Source organism: Pongo pygmaeus, chromosome 7, assembly GCF_028885625.2.
Source record: "Pongo pygmaeus isolate AG05252 chromosome 7, NHGRI_mPonPyg2-v2.0_pri, whole genome shotgun sequence".
Classification (NCBI taxonomy): Eukaryota; Metazoa; Chordata; class Mammalia; order Primates; family Hominidae; genus Pongo; species Pongo pygmaeus.
Genome location: NC_072380.2, coordinates 113,058,327 through 113,074,034, shown reverse-complemented (window position 1 = coordinate 113,074,034; position 15,708 = coordinate 113,058,327). Strand labels below are relative to the sequence as shown.

Sequence of the window (15,708 nt, the reverse complement as noted above, 5' to 3'; positions counted from 1 at the left end):
CTGCAATAAACACATGTGTGCGTGTGTCTTTATAGCAGTATGATTTATAATCCTTTGGGTATATACCCAGTAATGGGATGGCTGGGTCAAATGGTATTTCTAGTTCTAGATCCCTGAGGAATCGCCACACTGACTTCCACAATGGTTGAACTAGTTTACAGTCCCACCAACAGTGTAAAAGTGTTCCTATTTCTCCACATCCTCTCCAGCACCTGTTGTTTCCTGACTTTTTAATGATCACCATTCTAACTGGTGTGAGATGGCATCTCATTATGGTTTTGATTTGCATTTGTTTGATGGCCAGTGATGATGAGCATTTTTTCATGTGTTTTTTGGCTGCATAAATGTCTTCTTTTGAGAAGTGTCTGTTCATATCCTTTGCCCACTTTTTGATGGGGTTGTTTGTTTTTTTCTTGTAAATTTGTTTGAGTTCATTGTAGATTCTGGATATTAGCCCTTGCTTTTTAATGCCCGGGTGCTGTGACTCACGTCTGTAATCCCAGCACTTTGGGAGGCTGAGGTGGGCGGATCACCTGAGGTAAGGAGTTTGAGACCAGCCTGGCCAATGTGGTGAAACCCCATCTCTACAAAAATAAAAATTTAGCCAGTCGTGGTGGTGCATGCCTGCAATCCCAGCTACTTAGGAGGCTGAGGCAGAATTGCCTGAACCCAGGAGGTGGAGGTTACAGTGAGCTGAGATCATGCCACTGCAATCCAGACTAGGTGACAGCAAGACTCTGTCTCGAAAAAAAAATTTTTTTAAATTGACCTTGCTTTTTTAAACCTATGTCTTGCAGATCATTCTATATCTGCACATATAATGGTAAGTTGACTTTAGTTCAGTCGTCTTTTTGGGGTGCATTATGGGTTTTGCTTTCCATCATTCATGGGATCATTCAATGTTGTTAGGCTTTGTTTTGTATATCTCTTTTTTTGTTTGTCTTTGAGACGGAGTTTTGCTCTTGTTGCCCAGGCTACAGTGCAATGGCATGATCTCGGCTCACCACAACTTCCATCTCCCGGGTTCAGGTGATTCTGTTGCCTCAGCCTCCCAAGTAGCTGGGATTAAAGGCATGTGCCACCATGCCCAGCTAATTTTTGTATTTTTAGTAGAGACAGGATTTTACCATGTTCGTCAGGCTGGTTTTGAACTCCTGACCTTGTGATCTTCCTGCCTCGGCCTCCCAAAGTGCTGAGATTACAGACGTGAGCCACTGTACCCAGCCAGTTTTGTATATCTTATTTTCCTGATAATTCGGAAGGTTTTATACCTGATTTTAGTTCCTTAATATTTTGCCTTTGTGACTTCATACAAAAGCCTTATACCTGTAGCTGTGTTTTTCAGTGCCTGTTTTTACTTTTTCTAACACAATTTTCACTTTTGTAATGGCTTTATTTTCCTATTCCATTTCTTCTGTGAACTTTGCCAGCTCACTTTTGTGTCTTTCTTTTTATCTTATTTCTTGAGGCTTTTATCTATTATTTGAGGTTTTCATTCAGAAACACCTTCTTTTTATTAACACATCCATCATTTTCATCTGCTTAATGATGTAATTCTTTTGGTATATGTTTATTGCCTTTCATTGGTCATGTTTCTTTCCTCCTTTCTTGCAGGATTTTTGCATAGGTCCCTTGCCAGTTATCTTTAGGTCATCAATTAACTTTGAAAGGGGATGCTGTTGTGAGCTAGCTGTTTGCTGACACATAGTATTAGGGAGGGGGCCTGAGCTGAATTCATTGAATCTGTTGTATTTCCAGTTCTTGTTTCTTGTTTCTGAGCACTTTCTTATGAACACTTTACCCTAAGGCCTGAGCAGACTGTCTAGCAGCAAAGCTTTAAACCCCAGCTCCTCATATCATGATCTAGCATTCTAAATCTTTTGATTGACTAAGATCAACAGCCCCCGACCTGGTTTAGGGGTTAAGAGTTCAGGCTAAGTAGTGAGATGGCCTCAGTTCTAATTTTGGCTACCCTACTTTTGATTTATATGACTTGGGTCAATTTACTTAGGCTTTTTGTACCTCAGTTTCCCCATCTGTAAAATGGGGAGAAGAGCTCCTGTCTCTTGGGGTTGCTTTGAGGATTAAATTAACTGATACCCTTAAAGCATATCATCTGGCACAATGTTAACAGATATGAGGTAGTCACTACCTCCACCTCCTGGGTTCGAGCGATTCTCCTGTCTCAGCCTCCTGAGTTGCTGGGACTACAGGCGCATGCCACCACGCCCAGCTAATTTTTGTATTTTAGTAGAGATGGGGTTTCTCTATGTTGGTCAGGCTGGTCTTGAACTCCTGACCTCAGGTGATCTACCCATCTCGGCCTCCCAAAATGCTGGGATTATAGGTGTGAGCTACCATGCCTGGCCAAGACATAGGTTTTAAAAAGCAAAATCTTAATGCCAGTCCCTTTTCTTTCCCCAGCCATGCTGAGAGATTGCTTTTTGCAAAGATGGAGTGTGTGTACATCTCTTCAGCATGCCCTGCCACTAGGTGGTGTCCAATGGGGCCTGGAGTAGCGCTCTCAGACAGGCTGAGCACCACGTGATTAACTGCTTTGAGGCAGCTTATGCATTGCTTGAGTTCTGCAGCACTTTGAGACCTCTAATTCCCTCCTTCCTGACCAGGTTCAATTTTCACTGCACTTGGCAGCCCTTCTGAAAACCTCAGGCTCAGGGCTATTTGTAAGTTTCTTCAAGGATGCTTTCCTTTTCATTGTTTTCTGTTTGCTTCTAGAGAGGGCAGGACAGAGGTAACAGTCACTTCCCAGAACCTTAACACGTTTCAAAATATGTGCTCTTTTTGAGTTTAATTGAGTTGAATTTAACAACTGGAGAAACCTTTTAATTTTTCAAGGAGATCAGTGTGCTTTGTTGCTATTCTGCTCTGAGGCAGAGGAATGTCTAATAGCCATGTGCGCATCCAAGAAAATCCATATGCGGACTCACCAGGCTCTAAACCTCCATCACATGCAATGATGATGTCCCACTGTCATTTCTCTACAAGTGAAATGGGAAACATTCTTAAGAATGTTCCTCTGCCTCAGAGCAGAATAGCAACAAAGCACATATTTTAAAATGTGTTAAGGCAGCCCATGGTATTGGAAGATTTTGAGGTTTCTTTAAAATGAATGTGTTTTTGTTAGTTTTCTAGTATGAATTGCATTTTTTCATTCCTGCTGCATCATAGATCAGTATGGCAGCTGGGCCAAGCGTGGTGGCTCACACCTGTAATCCCAGAACTTTGGGGGGCTGAAGTGGGAGAATTACTTGAGGCCAGGAGTTGAAGACCAGCCTGGGCAACATAGTGAGACTCTGTCTCTACAAAAAAATAATAATAAGAGATATTTAGATGGGGGTGGTGGCACGTGTCTATACCCCCCGCTACTCTGGATGCTGAGGCAGGAGGATTGCTTGAGCCCAGAGCTTTGAGGCTACGGTGAGCTATGATCAGCCCACTGTACTCCAGCCTGGGCAACAGAGCAAGACCCTGACTTAAAAAAAAAAAAAAAAAAAAAAGGATAGCAGCTCATTTAACGTTTTGTTTTTTATACAAGCCAATTCTACCAGGTTGACTTTTCCCCCGAATTGGTTTTTGTATTGCTTTTACATTTCATTAATTTTGTGAATAATACATTAAAACATTCTAGTAAAATTCAAATATCACAAATAGAGCCAAATTGTTGTTTGATTTCCACTCTAAACTTGTTTGATCTGTTTTGTGCTTGCTTTGATCTCATCACACAAAGATCTTTTGATGCCATCAATTCTCCTCTTTATTATATTGCTCTAAAATGTTTGTTTACTTACCAAAGCAAAATGTGCTTATAGTTAGAAAAATGAAATAGATATCATGGATGGAATAAAAGTTAAAAACCTAAAAATAACAGTGAAATAGTGCTAAAAAGGATTATAACACTCCAGTGTCCTCCAGAGGCAATGCCTTTCAAATCTTATAGCTTTCTCTTCAGATATTTAAAAATATGGAGGTTAATTATATACATATATGACTATCTCTTATTCTTCGTTTTATTTTTTTCCAGATACAGGATCTCACTATGTTGCCCAGGACTCCATCTCCTGGGCTCAAGTGATCCTTCCTCCTCAGCTTCCCCAGGAGCTGGGATTACAGGTATATGCCATAGCACCCAGCTATTATTCTTCAATTTTTAAACCCTATCCACTGACTGTGATGGATGTGAGGATTTCAGCTTTCTTGTGTCACTTCTTCTATTCTTCCCTTCTCCCCATCTTTAATTTTAAAAAATTAAGTCCTTAGTCAACACCTTCCCCTTGCCTCCACCCATCCCCCCACCTCCCCCGCAACTGGAGTTAAAACTGAATCACTTAAAAGAAAAAAAATATGCTAAGTTGTCTCAAAACATATGACTAAACTCCTTCCGTACCTATAGCAGTGTTGAAGACAGAATTTTCCCCATAGTCAAGCACATCAGGTTCTTTCCCTTCAAGATGATCTACCCAAAGTCTCTGACTTTCTGTTGTTTTGGATGACAGAGACTTGAATAAGTTTGCCTGCTGGTGAGTAGGAGCCGGTAAAGAAGGAGAAGTGGAAGATGAGAGTGTGAAGGAGGGGCCTTGGTTATCAGTGGTTCCAAGTCCTTCTGGAAGGAGAATTGCACAAGGTCTGGGATCAGGTGGAGGAAGGGCACCTTTTAAATTGAGTGTAGGACAAAGAAAGATAGAGCAAGGCTACAGGCAGGGTCCAAGGCTGGACGGTGAGTGGAAGCAGAGTAAGTTCCATCTTGCTGTTTTCTCTGTGACTAATATGAAGTGAGGTTAGCTGGTGGGAATGAGGGAGGAGGAGAGTGTGGCTGGAGTCTTGGGGAAAGGGGATGAGGTTGAAGATGAATGTGAGTCAGAATTCCACTGGGTGGGGGAACTGTCTGGATTTCTGTTCTCCCCCAAATCCCATGTTGAATTGTAGTTCCCAATGTTGGAGGTGGAGCCTGGCAGGAAGTGATTGGATCACAGGTGGTTTCTCATGAATGGTTTAGCACCATCCCCTTGTTGCTGTTCTCATGATGGTGAGTGAGTTCTCTTGAGATCTGGTTGTTTAAAAGTGTGTGGCACTCCCCGTCACCCTTGCTCCTGCTCTAGCCAGGTAAGACATGCCTGCTTGCCCTTCACATTCCAGATTGTAAACTTCCTGAGGCCTTCTCAGAAGCTGAGTAGATGCCAGCATCATGCTTCCTGTACAGCCTGCAGAACAGTGAGCCAATTAAACCTCTTTCTTTATAAAAATTACCGAGTCTCAGGTATTTCTTTATAGCAATGTGAGAACAGAGTAATACAAACCAGTAGGGTGTGATAGAAGGAGGAAGGAAGGTGAGTGCGGTTGCCAACCAATTTGTCCATCCTGGCCAATGGCTGTGGGTTGGGTGGCTCTTTAACCTCTTGCCTCCCTTGAAGGGCAGGTTCTCTGCTGAGAGGAGGTTACCTCAGCCAAAACCAGTGCTGCAACATCAAAACAGAACACTGGAGGCTTTAACCTTAATATTCTCTTCTTACATATCTGTAGGATAAGTATGCAGTCAAGGGCTGGAGAGAGAAGTTCATATATCAACACTCCATTTTTAAGTTTCCCCATTTAATTTATTTTCATATTTATTTATTTACTTATTTATTTTTTGAGAGGGAGTCTTGCTCTGTCACCCAGGCTGGAGTGCAGTGGTGCAATCTCAGCTCACTGCAACCTCCACCTCCTGGGTTCAAGCAATTCTCCTGCCTCAGCCTCCCAAATAGCTGAGATTACAGGCATGTGCCGCCACACCCAGCTAATTTCTGTGTTTTAGTAGAGACAGGGTTTCACCACGTTGGCCAGGCTGGTCTCGAACTCCTGACCTCAAATGACCTGCCTACCTCACCCTCCCAAAGTGCTGGGATTCCAGGCACGAGCCACCGTGCCTGGCAAATGCCCCATTTCGGACGCTACTATGCTAGTTCTTTTTCTCTTCTCACTTGGATTATTTTGAGAAATATAGAACCAAGATTATTAAATGTCTATTTGTACAGGGCACTCTTCAAGATAAACTCACCACATAATCCTTCTCTGAAGGAGCTTATCTTCTAGGCAGCCATCTAACCTGGCTTTAAACTAATTAAGCGTAAAAAAAGCCAAGAACATTCTACAAATAAGCATTTAGAGCGGAGAAGGTAGAACTCAACTACTTCCAATTAGTCAGGTTATTTTCATTGTCAAGGCCAAAATCACAAAAGAGAAATTTGTTTTTTTAACTAAAAGGTCATGGAAGGTCGGCTGCCTCCCACTTCTCACCCCTACCCCAAACCCTGCTCTTCTCTACATTGACTTTATTCTCACAGAGCTTCCCTCCATTTACTCCAACATTAGCAGCCCTAGCTGATGGCAAGGACCCTGCCCTTCCTTCCTCCTTCCGAGGGAGCGAGAATTGCACTGAGCATCGAAACCTGGAACACGTGCCAGACAGGAGGAGGAAAGGAAGAAAGGGGCAGTGGACCACCAATTCCTCTCATCCTGACCAATGGCAAAGAGTCAGGTGACCTATGAATAATGTTAGAATGTTGGAGGGTTTTAAGTAAGAAATGGACATTTTTAGGTTTGCATTTAAAAAATACATATTGGGCTGCTGTGTGAGGAGTACTGGTAGGGGAGGAGAATGGAAGCAAGGAGACTTGTAAGGAGCCCATTGAAGTGGGGAGTCCAGGGCAGAGAGGATGTTAGCTGGGTCTAAGGTGCTGGTGGTGAGATGGAGATGGACTCAAGAGATCATTTAAGGTGGGAAATATGGAGGTCTCGGAACGTGACTGGATATGAGTGTTGAAAAGACCTTTCTGAATCTTTCTTTGACTCCGTTATTTCTTACCTGTTGCCAGTAAGTCAAATATTAACTCTCTTCTACATGGAGAGAGGAAGCTTAACACATGGTAGCTTAGAGCTAGGGCAGCCATATTGCTTAGCCAAACTGGGATGCTTTTGAGAGTGAAAACAGTGCTGCAGTTATCACACTGGGGTGCCAGGCTTCTGGGCCAGCTGGGAGAGATGTTTACCATATTTAGAACCTACAGTCACGTGGAGCTGGCCTTGAGTTTTGCCTCTGCCACCAACTAGCAGTGTGTCCTTGGAGAAGTTATTTTTTTTGGTTTTTGTTTTTTTGAGATGGAGTCTTGCTCTGTCACCCAGGCTGGGGTACAGTGGTGCAATCTCAGCTTACTGCAACCTCCACCTCCTGGGTTCAAGCAATTCTCCTGACTCAGCCTTACAAGTAGCTGGGATTACAGGTATCCACCACCATGCCTGGCTAATTTTTTTTTTAAATGTATTTTCCTTTTTTATTTTTCTTCTAGTAGAGATAGGGTTTCACCGGTCTCGAACTCCTGACCTCAGGTGATCCGCCGACCTCAGGTGATCCGCCCACCTCAGCCTCCCAAAGTGCTGGGATTACAGGCATGAGCCACCGTGCTCGGCCACAAAAGTTATTTAACCTTTGTGAACCTTTACTTCATCTGAAAAAATAATGGGATTATTAAGTGTATATGCCTCATAGAGTTGTTATGAGAATTAAGTGAGCTGCTATATGTGAAACAATGAGCCCAATGACCAGGATCACGATCTAATAAAATATTTGTATATAATAAATATATAGATATTTTATCCATAAATGATGTGCTGTATACACATGTTCTTATATATGTAGATATAACACACAAATATATTGCTTTTTTGCACTAATCCTTTGAATGTAGAAGAGAGCAGATTATCTCTTCTAAAGAACTTGGATTCAGAATCATAGAACTTTAGTAATTGTAAGCATGTGGTGGGGAGGAATTAAAATGTAAAGTCAAAACTTGCCCCTTGACAATGAAATGATGAAAAATAAGCCTGTTGCTAATGTGATCAGCCTTTTGGGGTCACTGAGCAATGTGATTGAGTTGCTGGGGCTACCCAGGTCCCTGTGAAGCCTGCAGCATCTGTTGTGTCTGAAAGGTCAGGGGGCCTGAGGAAAGGGGAGCTGTTGCCCATGGTGGGGACAGGGTCTCACCCGGTCAGCTGACCTGAGCCCCAGCTTTGTGGTCCCCCAGTGATCTCCTGATTGGTCATTTGGATCTTCCCTTTTACATCCTGACACCTGGAAGGTGATGAGATCAATTGCACCCCAAACCTCAGCATCACGCAATAAACCCATGTAATAAAACTGCAAGTGTACCCCTTGAATCTAAAATAAAAGTTGAAATTATTTTAAACATGATACAGAATGTGTGCAATGGGTATCAGATTTTTGCACCACAAATTCAGGTGTATACCATAAATGTATCAGTCTAAAAAAAAAAAGGAGGTTACTTCCCTGCCACTCCCACCTGCACTGTGTGACTAGTATTCTGGCTTATATAGCAGTCTCCAAACACAAAAGGTGATGTGACTCCTTTCTCCATTTTCCTGAGGATGTTACATGACCAGTACCATTCTCAATGCCTAGGAGAGAAGTTAATTTATTGTATACTGTGGATGCCTTGGGGCATTAGAGTTTAATCCTCTCAGGGAATCTGGGATGAGAAAGGCTGTGACCTCAATCAGCCAGAGACAAAGCAGGTCTGCAGACTGACAGCATCGCCTTTAGGAGATGCCAAGGAACGATCCACCCCCAGATCGCTGCCCTGCGAGGCCCCATGTGGGCAGCTGCTGGCCTCCTTGGACCCTGCCTCCTCCTGGGGTCCTCCCTCTCCCTATAGCAGCTGGAGTAACAAACTCAGCCTGTGCTTCCCTGGACTCTGATGGCCTAACAATGTCTCCAGCTCCATCCCGATAATGTCACAGGTCCCCAGATTTGTTCCTGCTTCTAGCACACATCCTTCCCCTCGCAGGATGCTTAAGACTGCAGAGTTGTGTCCAGCTGGAGCTGCTCCTTCAGCTGGAAACTCACTCACTAGATGGCAACTCACTTCTCTTCACTGGCCTCACAGTTTGTGCAGCTCCGATTTTTGCTATAGCAAAATCATAAATTACTGCATATTTAGCGTGGCGTAATACAAAACCAATTTGATCTTTGTCCCCAGTTCCTGGCACAGAGTTCCTAGGAATTTCCTTAGTGTTAGGACTGCCTTTTGTTATCCATAACAAGCACCTTTCAGCATTGCCTGAGTTTATGCTGATGAGATGATTCTTGGCTGGGGGACTCCGAGATAGTATCAGGATGCGGACTGGTCACCTGAAAGACCACGGCATGATTAGAGGATTGGGACTTTCAGCTCCTACCCTACAACCCTCGGCCTCTTGGGAAGGGGGAGTGGCTGGAGATTGAGTTTCATCACCAGTGGCCAATAATTTAATCAGTTATGCCTGTGTCATAGACCTCCATAAGAAACCCCTAAGCAATGGGGTTTGAGGAGCTTCCATAACGTCACCTCCATAAACAACCCCCCTAAGCAATGGGGTTTGAAGAGCTTCCAGGTTGGTGAGCACGTGGCGGTGCTGGGAGGGTGGGGCACCCAAACAGAGCATGGAAACCCCACCCACACCTTGCTCTGTGCATCTCCTCCGTTTGGCTGTTTCTGAGTTGTAGCCTTTATAATAAGCCAGTAATAGTAAGTACACCATTTTCCTTCACTTTGTGAGTTGTTCTCACAAAGTGAGAAACTATCAAACCTGAGAGGGGGTCATGGAAAACAGAATTTGTAGTCAGCTGGGCAGAAATGTGGGTAACTTGGGCCCCATATTTGCTGCCGGCATGTGAAGGGGGTAGTCTTGTGAAGCTGAGCCCTTAAACTTGTGGGACCTGATGCTAACTCCAGGTAAAGCATGTCATAATTGAATTGAATTGTTGGACAGCCATTGTGATGTTCAAGAACTGGAGAATTGGTTGCTACATGGAAACACCTTCCCCCTGCCCCCACCCACAATTAGTGTCAGAAAAAATCAGGGATATGGGCTTTAGGGATGCTTGGAAATACTGAAAACTGGGCAACTTAATTATGAGACTGTCAAGGATGCAGACTTTATCAAAAGCTGTTTTCTCCAATATAGATACTCAGTTGTTTACTTGGAAATTCTTTAAGCTTCGTGTTACTGCTTTGCCTTGCCTCCACTGTACCCCACAAAACAACCCTTCCAATCTCTGCACTTGTCTCTTGGGAACTTTGGGTACCATATGCTAGAAGAGTACCAAAAAAGGAAGCTGTGGATTGTTCGCTTGCTGCAATGGCACAGCTTTAAAAAATGGTGTGGAGGCCGGACGCGGTGGCTCAGGCCTGTAATCCCAACACTTTGGGAGGCCAAAGAGGGTGGATCACCTGAGGTCAGGAGTTTGAGACCAGCCTGGCCAACACAGTAAAACCCCGTCTCTACTAAAAATACAAAAAATTAGTTGGACTTGGTGGTGAGTGCCTGTAATCCCAGCTACTTGGGAGGCTGAGGAAGGAGAATCACTTGAACCCAGGAGGCAGAGGTTGCAGTGAGCCAAGATCACGCCACTGCACTCCAGCCTGGGTGATGGAGTGAGACTCTGCCTCCAAAAAAAAAAAAAAAAAAGGTATGGAAATTTATTTTGCTTTTCTTTTGCTTATAGAATACATTTAACATCGCCACCAAGAAAGCTTGTCTGGACATATTTCTGCCCAATGAACAGAGTATTAAAATCGAAATTATAACATCAGACACTGCTGAAAGAGTCCTAGAGGTAAGCTTTGCTTAAACTCCAGCTCCAGAACTGAATCTAGGGATGGTTCTGTTTGGAAAGCAGAGAGTGGGATACGGTTACCTTCCAGGAGCTTCTGGCCTGTTGTTTTACTCTGTGGATGATTATCTGCAGAGGTACTGGCATTTCCTGGGAGAACAACCGAGGAACCTGAGATACAGCCAATCTTCCAGGGCCTCTTTGATTTCACCCTCCCTGGGGGCACCAATTTTCCAGAGATCTCTTGGAAGGCTGCTGTGACTTTCTTGGAAGGCTGCTGTGACTTCCTTGGAACTTAGCCAGGGATGTGGCCTGGGAATATGTAAAATGCTTCATTATTGGATGCCCCATTGTTGGGAGCAGGAAGGAAAGTGGGGATTGGCAGAGTCTGAAACAGGTCATACCTAGGTATGTGGGTGACAGGGGACTTCTTGAAGGTTCCTGTTCTCCCACAGGGAAAATTCTTGAAACCAGTGCTCCATCAGGGCTAATTCTGGGTGCAGAGGGCCCAGACATGAGTTGTAGTCCACTGTCTGAGGACTAATAGGACAAGACCCAGAAGGCTTTGTCCTTCTTCAGCAGCTCTGCCTCCCAGACCCCTTTTCCATCTGCTGAGCGGGGCTGCAGAGGGGACGCTGTCTTCTCACATCCACATCCTGCTCCCCGGGGGCAAGCTCCCAGGCCCTTTTCCTCTGGAAGGTTTTAGCTTTAATCCTCCAGAGAAACATACAAGAGAAAATACAAAGTTATAAACATGAAGAAGAGCCAGAAAGTTTCTAGGAACTTTCAAAGGACAGAAAGTTCTTGTGCTTGGGTTATGGTGTCTGACCCTTTCTGAGCTGAGAAATGGAAGCACTCCCATTTTGGCTGCTAGCTCTTCAGGCCTGCCTTGACTTAACCTATTCCTGTATCTCCAGCCTCTCTTATATTCATCGTCTCTCCGTTTCCTCCTCTCGATCCTACATCTTGACCTTAGCTCCAGCCCTCATTGTTTCCCAGCTAGATCTCTACAGCTGCCCCTAAACTAGTCTCCCTGCTTCCAGTCTTGCTAATCTTCTGTATTGATTTCCAGCATAGTCTTTCTAAAAAGTATCAAAGGCCCTTGATGCTTGAGGAAGTTTGTACCCCAAACACAGAAACCTCAATTGCTCAGGATCTAGAAGTGGGAGACAGACTCATAGATGAAGGAGGAGTAGGAAGGCAGTGATAGAGTGGGAGCCACAGACTGTATGTGTCTGGGGCCAGGCAGGTAGCTCTGGGGTACAGCTGCAGGATCTGAGATAATTTGGAAATGGATGGAATTGTTCAGAACAGGAGAGAGCACCTGCCTTGCCCAAAGACATCATCATTGACTTCTTTTTTTACACACTGGGCTTGCTGACCAAACTAGACATGCCTGCAGCTGAAGGCAGTGGTGGTGGTGGTAGTTTGGGGTCTCCTATCTTCTGGGTTTAGGATGAGTCCTGGATTCAAATTACCATCATGTGCCACATAATAATGATGTTTTGGTCAACATTGGACTGCATATACAATGGTGGTCCCATAAGTTTATGATACAATATTTTACTGTACTTTCTCTATGTCTAGATACGTTTTGGCCGGGTGCGGTGGCTCACGCCTGTAATCCCAGCACTTTGGGAGGCCAAGCTGGGTGGATCATGAGGTCAGGAGATCGAGACCATTCTGGCTAACACAGTGAAACCCCATCTCTACTCTAAAATACAAAAAAAATTAGCCGGGCGTGGTGGCGGGTGCCTGTAGTCCCAGCTACTCAGGAGGCTGAGGCAGGAGAATGGCATGAACCCGGGAGGCAGAGCTTGCAGTGAGCCGAGATCGCGCCACTGCACTCCAGCCTGGGTGACAGAGCAAGACTCCATCTCCAAAATAATAATAATAATAATAATAACAATAGATATGTTTAGATACACCAATACTTACCAGCATGTTACAGTTGCCTAGAGTATTTAGTACAGTAACATGCCTACTATACTAATATAAACCTGGGCTAATAGGCTTGTAGCCTGGGAACAGCGGGCCATACCATCTAGCCTAGGTGTATAGTAGGCAAAACCATTTAGCTTTGTGTAAGTTCACTTTGCAGTGTTCATACAACAACAAAATCGCCTAACGATGCATTTCTCAGAATGTATTCCTGTCATTAAGCAACCCACAGCTGTACAGTGCTGCTGTGTAAGGGCTGTGTGAATTTGGGTAAGCTACTTTACAGACAATGTCTAAGTAAATAATTATGGAAATAGTTCATGTTGCCGAGACAATGGCAGTTATGTTTATTGATCATTATTGGTATTGGTATTGATCTTGATATTGGAGGGAGTGCTGAATACATACTGAGTAGGGCAGTATCTCTAGGGTTCTGTGGTACCATCTGTTTTGTCCATTTCCCTTGAAACTAATAGCATACATTTGATGAAGTACATTTGCAGTCAGAAAAATGTGCTTCCTCTCTTCCAATCATGTTGGCTTGTGAGAAATTCAGACCCAAGACATTGACATCATCAGATCAGGTAAGTTTAACTGGAGGTTCTACCCTAGAAGTGGTAGTTTCCATAACAGGTGAAGTGGTCACTTGGCCAGCCGCAGGTGTGAATTTCCTTCCAGGAGCTGGGAAATTGTCTAGTTTGCATAAAACCATAATTTAAGTTTTATAATTAGAAATCACCTTCTGCATCTTCTCCAGCACACTTGCTGCCATTCTCACTTTGCTTCCCCAGGTTTGCCTTACCCACAGCCTGCCTTTTACTTTTCAATGGTCTCTTTTTTTTGTTTGTTTTGAAATGGAGTTTCACTCTTGTTGCCTAGGCTGGAATGCCATGGCACGATCTTGGCTCACTGCAACCTCCCAGGTTCAAGCGATTCTCCTTCCTCAGCTCCCGAGTAGCTGGGATTACAAGCACGTGCCACCATGCCCAGCTAAGTTTTGTATTTTTTTTTTTTTTTTTTTTTTAGTAGGGATGGGTTTTCACTATGTTGGCCAGGCTGGTTTTGAACTCCTGATCTTAGGTGATCCACCCGCCTCGGCCTTCCAAAGTGCTGGGATTACAGGCATAAGCCACTGTGCCGGGCCTCAATGGCCTCTTTAAGGACCAGCAGCAAGCTAAAATCTAGGACTACTGTGGTGCTAGTGATGGCGTTCGTGTTTTGAATCATCATTAACATTTGCTAAGAGGAAAAATATTATTATGTATTTTTTTGCTGATGCTCACTCCTCTCAAAAGAAGGTGTTTATATTTATGTCTTTATGAATGCGAAAGGCTTCTTCATTCTCCTTTTGTCCCCATGCCTTTCCTCTGTCTGCCTTGGCATGTAAGCTTGTTGTTTTCCCTAAATTAGGCAGAAAAGAAGGAAATCTAACTTCAGTGGACCTGGGTCAGGTTTACTCTGGGAAAGATGTCTTTACTATGCTGTTACCTACCACACACTCACCCACTGTGTTTGGCTTTTGGGCGTTTTGCAACCCAAAACATGGGGGAAAGAGAGAGACAGAAAGAAGGGGAAAGGGAATTGTTTTGAAATGGTGAAACTATTCCTGAGCTGCTCTTTATTTTCAAAGCTATGCTGAGAACACCCACTCATACCAGCCACCTAATCAGACTGCTTCCTGGGGGTAATTTATGTATCTCTGACAAGAGAAGGCCCCCTGTGAGCCTGGTATTTGTACAACTGCCACCTGGAGAACTGGGAGCCGTGGGTAAAGCAGCTCTCGAGGGCAGTGCTTGGAGGCCACTCCTTGCGTGGTACAGAGGTGATTTAGTGAGTTAAGACCAGGAGTATAAAGAAATTACTCTAGAGCCCAGCGTTAAATAGGGGCTGGGCTGGGCAGATGGCAGGGAGGTAGCCTGTGGTCATGTAGAAGTTTCTGCTAAGGGAGCGTGAGTAGATGTCCAATGCTGTGAGGTGACACCCTGATAGGCTGATGGTACAAATGAAGCCACTGGTGTTGAAATGAAAGCTGTTTGATATAAAAGTCAAAGAGGAATGTGAAGGAAGGCAACCTGTGCCTGGGATCTGAAGTTTTCATTTTGCAAACATCCTAGTAAATTACAGTTGACCATCGCAGGAAACATCAAGGTGAAGCAGGCCTGGCGTGTCAAAGGTGGGCAGTAGCACATGCACGTTTGTATGCCAGCCAAGCAGCAGGGAGTGATCCTTTTCCAAATAGCTGGTAATGCAGCCCACAGGAAGGTAAACTAGTGTGCAGGCTCCAGGGACAGACATCACAGAAGGACAGATGTTCATGGAGCATGGCTGCTGCCCTCCAGGGGAAAATGAAGACCAAGACGATCCGGGAGTGTGTCCACATCTGAGATGGGATGACCAACCTCAACTGGGGCCAGCCTCTGTCCATTGTGGTGGGACTGATTTTTATTTTCTTTATTCTAATTTTTTGTGTTTTAAAATTTTCTAAAATGGATACCATTTTTGGATTCCAAAAAGCTTTCTTTGAGTGTTCACTAACCCATGACAGCACTTTTTATTGATGTCTACCGGCCATTTCCATGTCTGCATGTCACAGTTAGGATGCATGGTGGGCACACCTAACTTTTTCCCCTTCTGCTTGTTTCTGGTTAAAGGTGGTGTCATACAAAATTGGACTGTGTCGGGAGCTCTTGGGCTACTTCGGCCTCTTTCTCATTCGGTTTGGCAAGGAGGGCAAGCTCTCTGGTAAGAAGGAAGGAACAAGTGAATCAGCTAGGAGATGGAGTAGACAGGTGTGAGCAGGGGCTCGATGCAGGAGTCACAGCTGAGGGGCTGGCCACCCACCGGGCTGTGATCCCTACCACTGTTCTCAGTCACTGGGTTAAGGGTTTGGGGAATGGGAGGTTTCGTCCTTGTTAGGGGAGAGTGGGGGCAAACCGCTCATACCTTGGGTGGTCCAGTAACTGCACTTGTGTACCCCCAGCCCTAATCCTGACCCCCTCCCCTTTACCGCAGGCCCGGGCCTGACCACTGACCATTCGCCTGCACCGTTTCCTGTGAATGGAGTGCTAGACTCCAGGGATCAGGATGCCCCACCACAGCAT

At 44.6% G+C, this 15,708-nt stretch overlaps 1 protein-coding gene across 5 annotated transcripts in view; it reads left to right on the top strand.

Moving 5' to 3' along the window:
• SNX31 (sorting nexin 31) overlaps window positions 1-15,708 on the top strand; it is a 91,642-nt gene that overhangs the window by 36,039 nt on the left and 39,895 nt on the right. For all 5 annotated transcript variants that reach the window (XM_063668992.1, XM_063668993.1, XM_063668995.1 and 2 more), the window contains 2 exons: window positions 10,559-10,669; window positions 15,259-15,349. In XM_063668992.1, coding sequence (XP_063525062.1) covers window positions 10,559-10,669; window positions 15,259-15,349 — 202 coding nt within the window. The remainder of the gene's footprint in view (window positions 1-10,558; window positions 10,670-15,258; window positions 15,350-15,708) is intronic.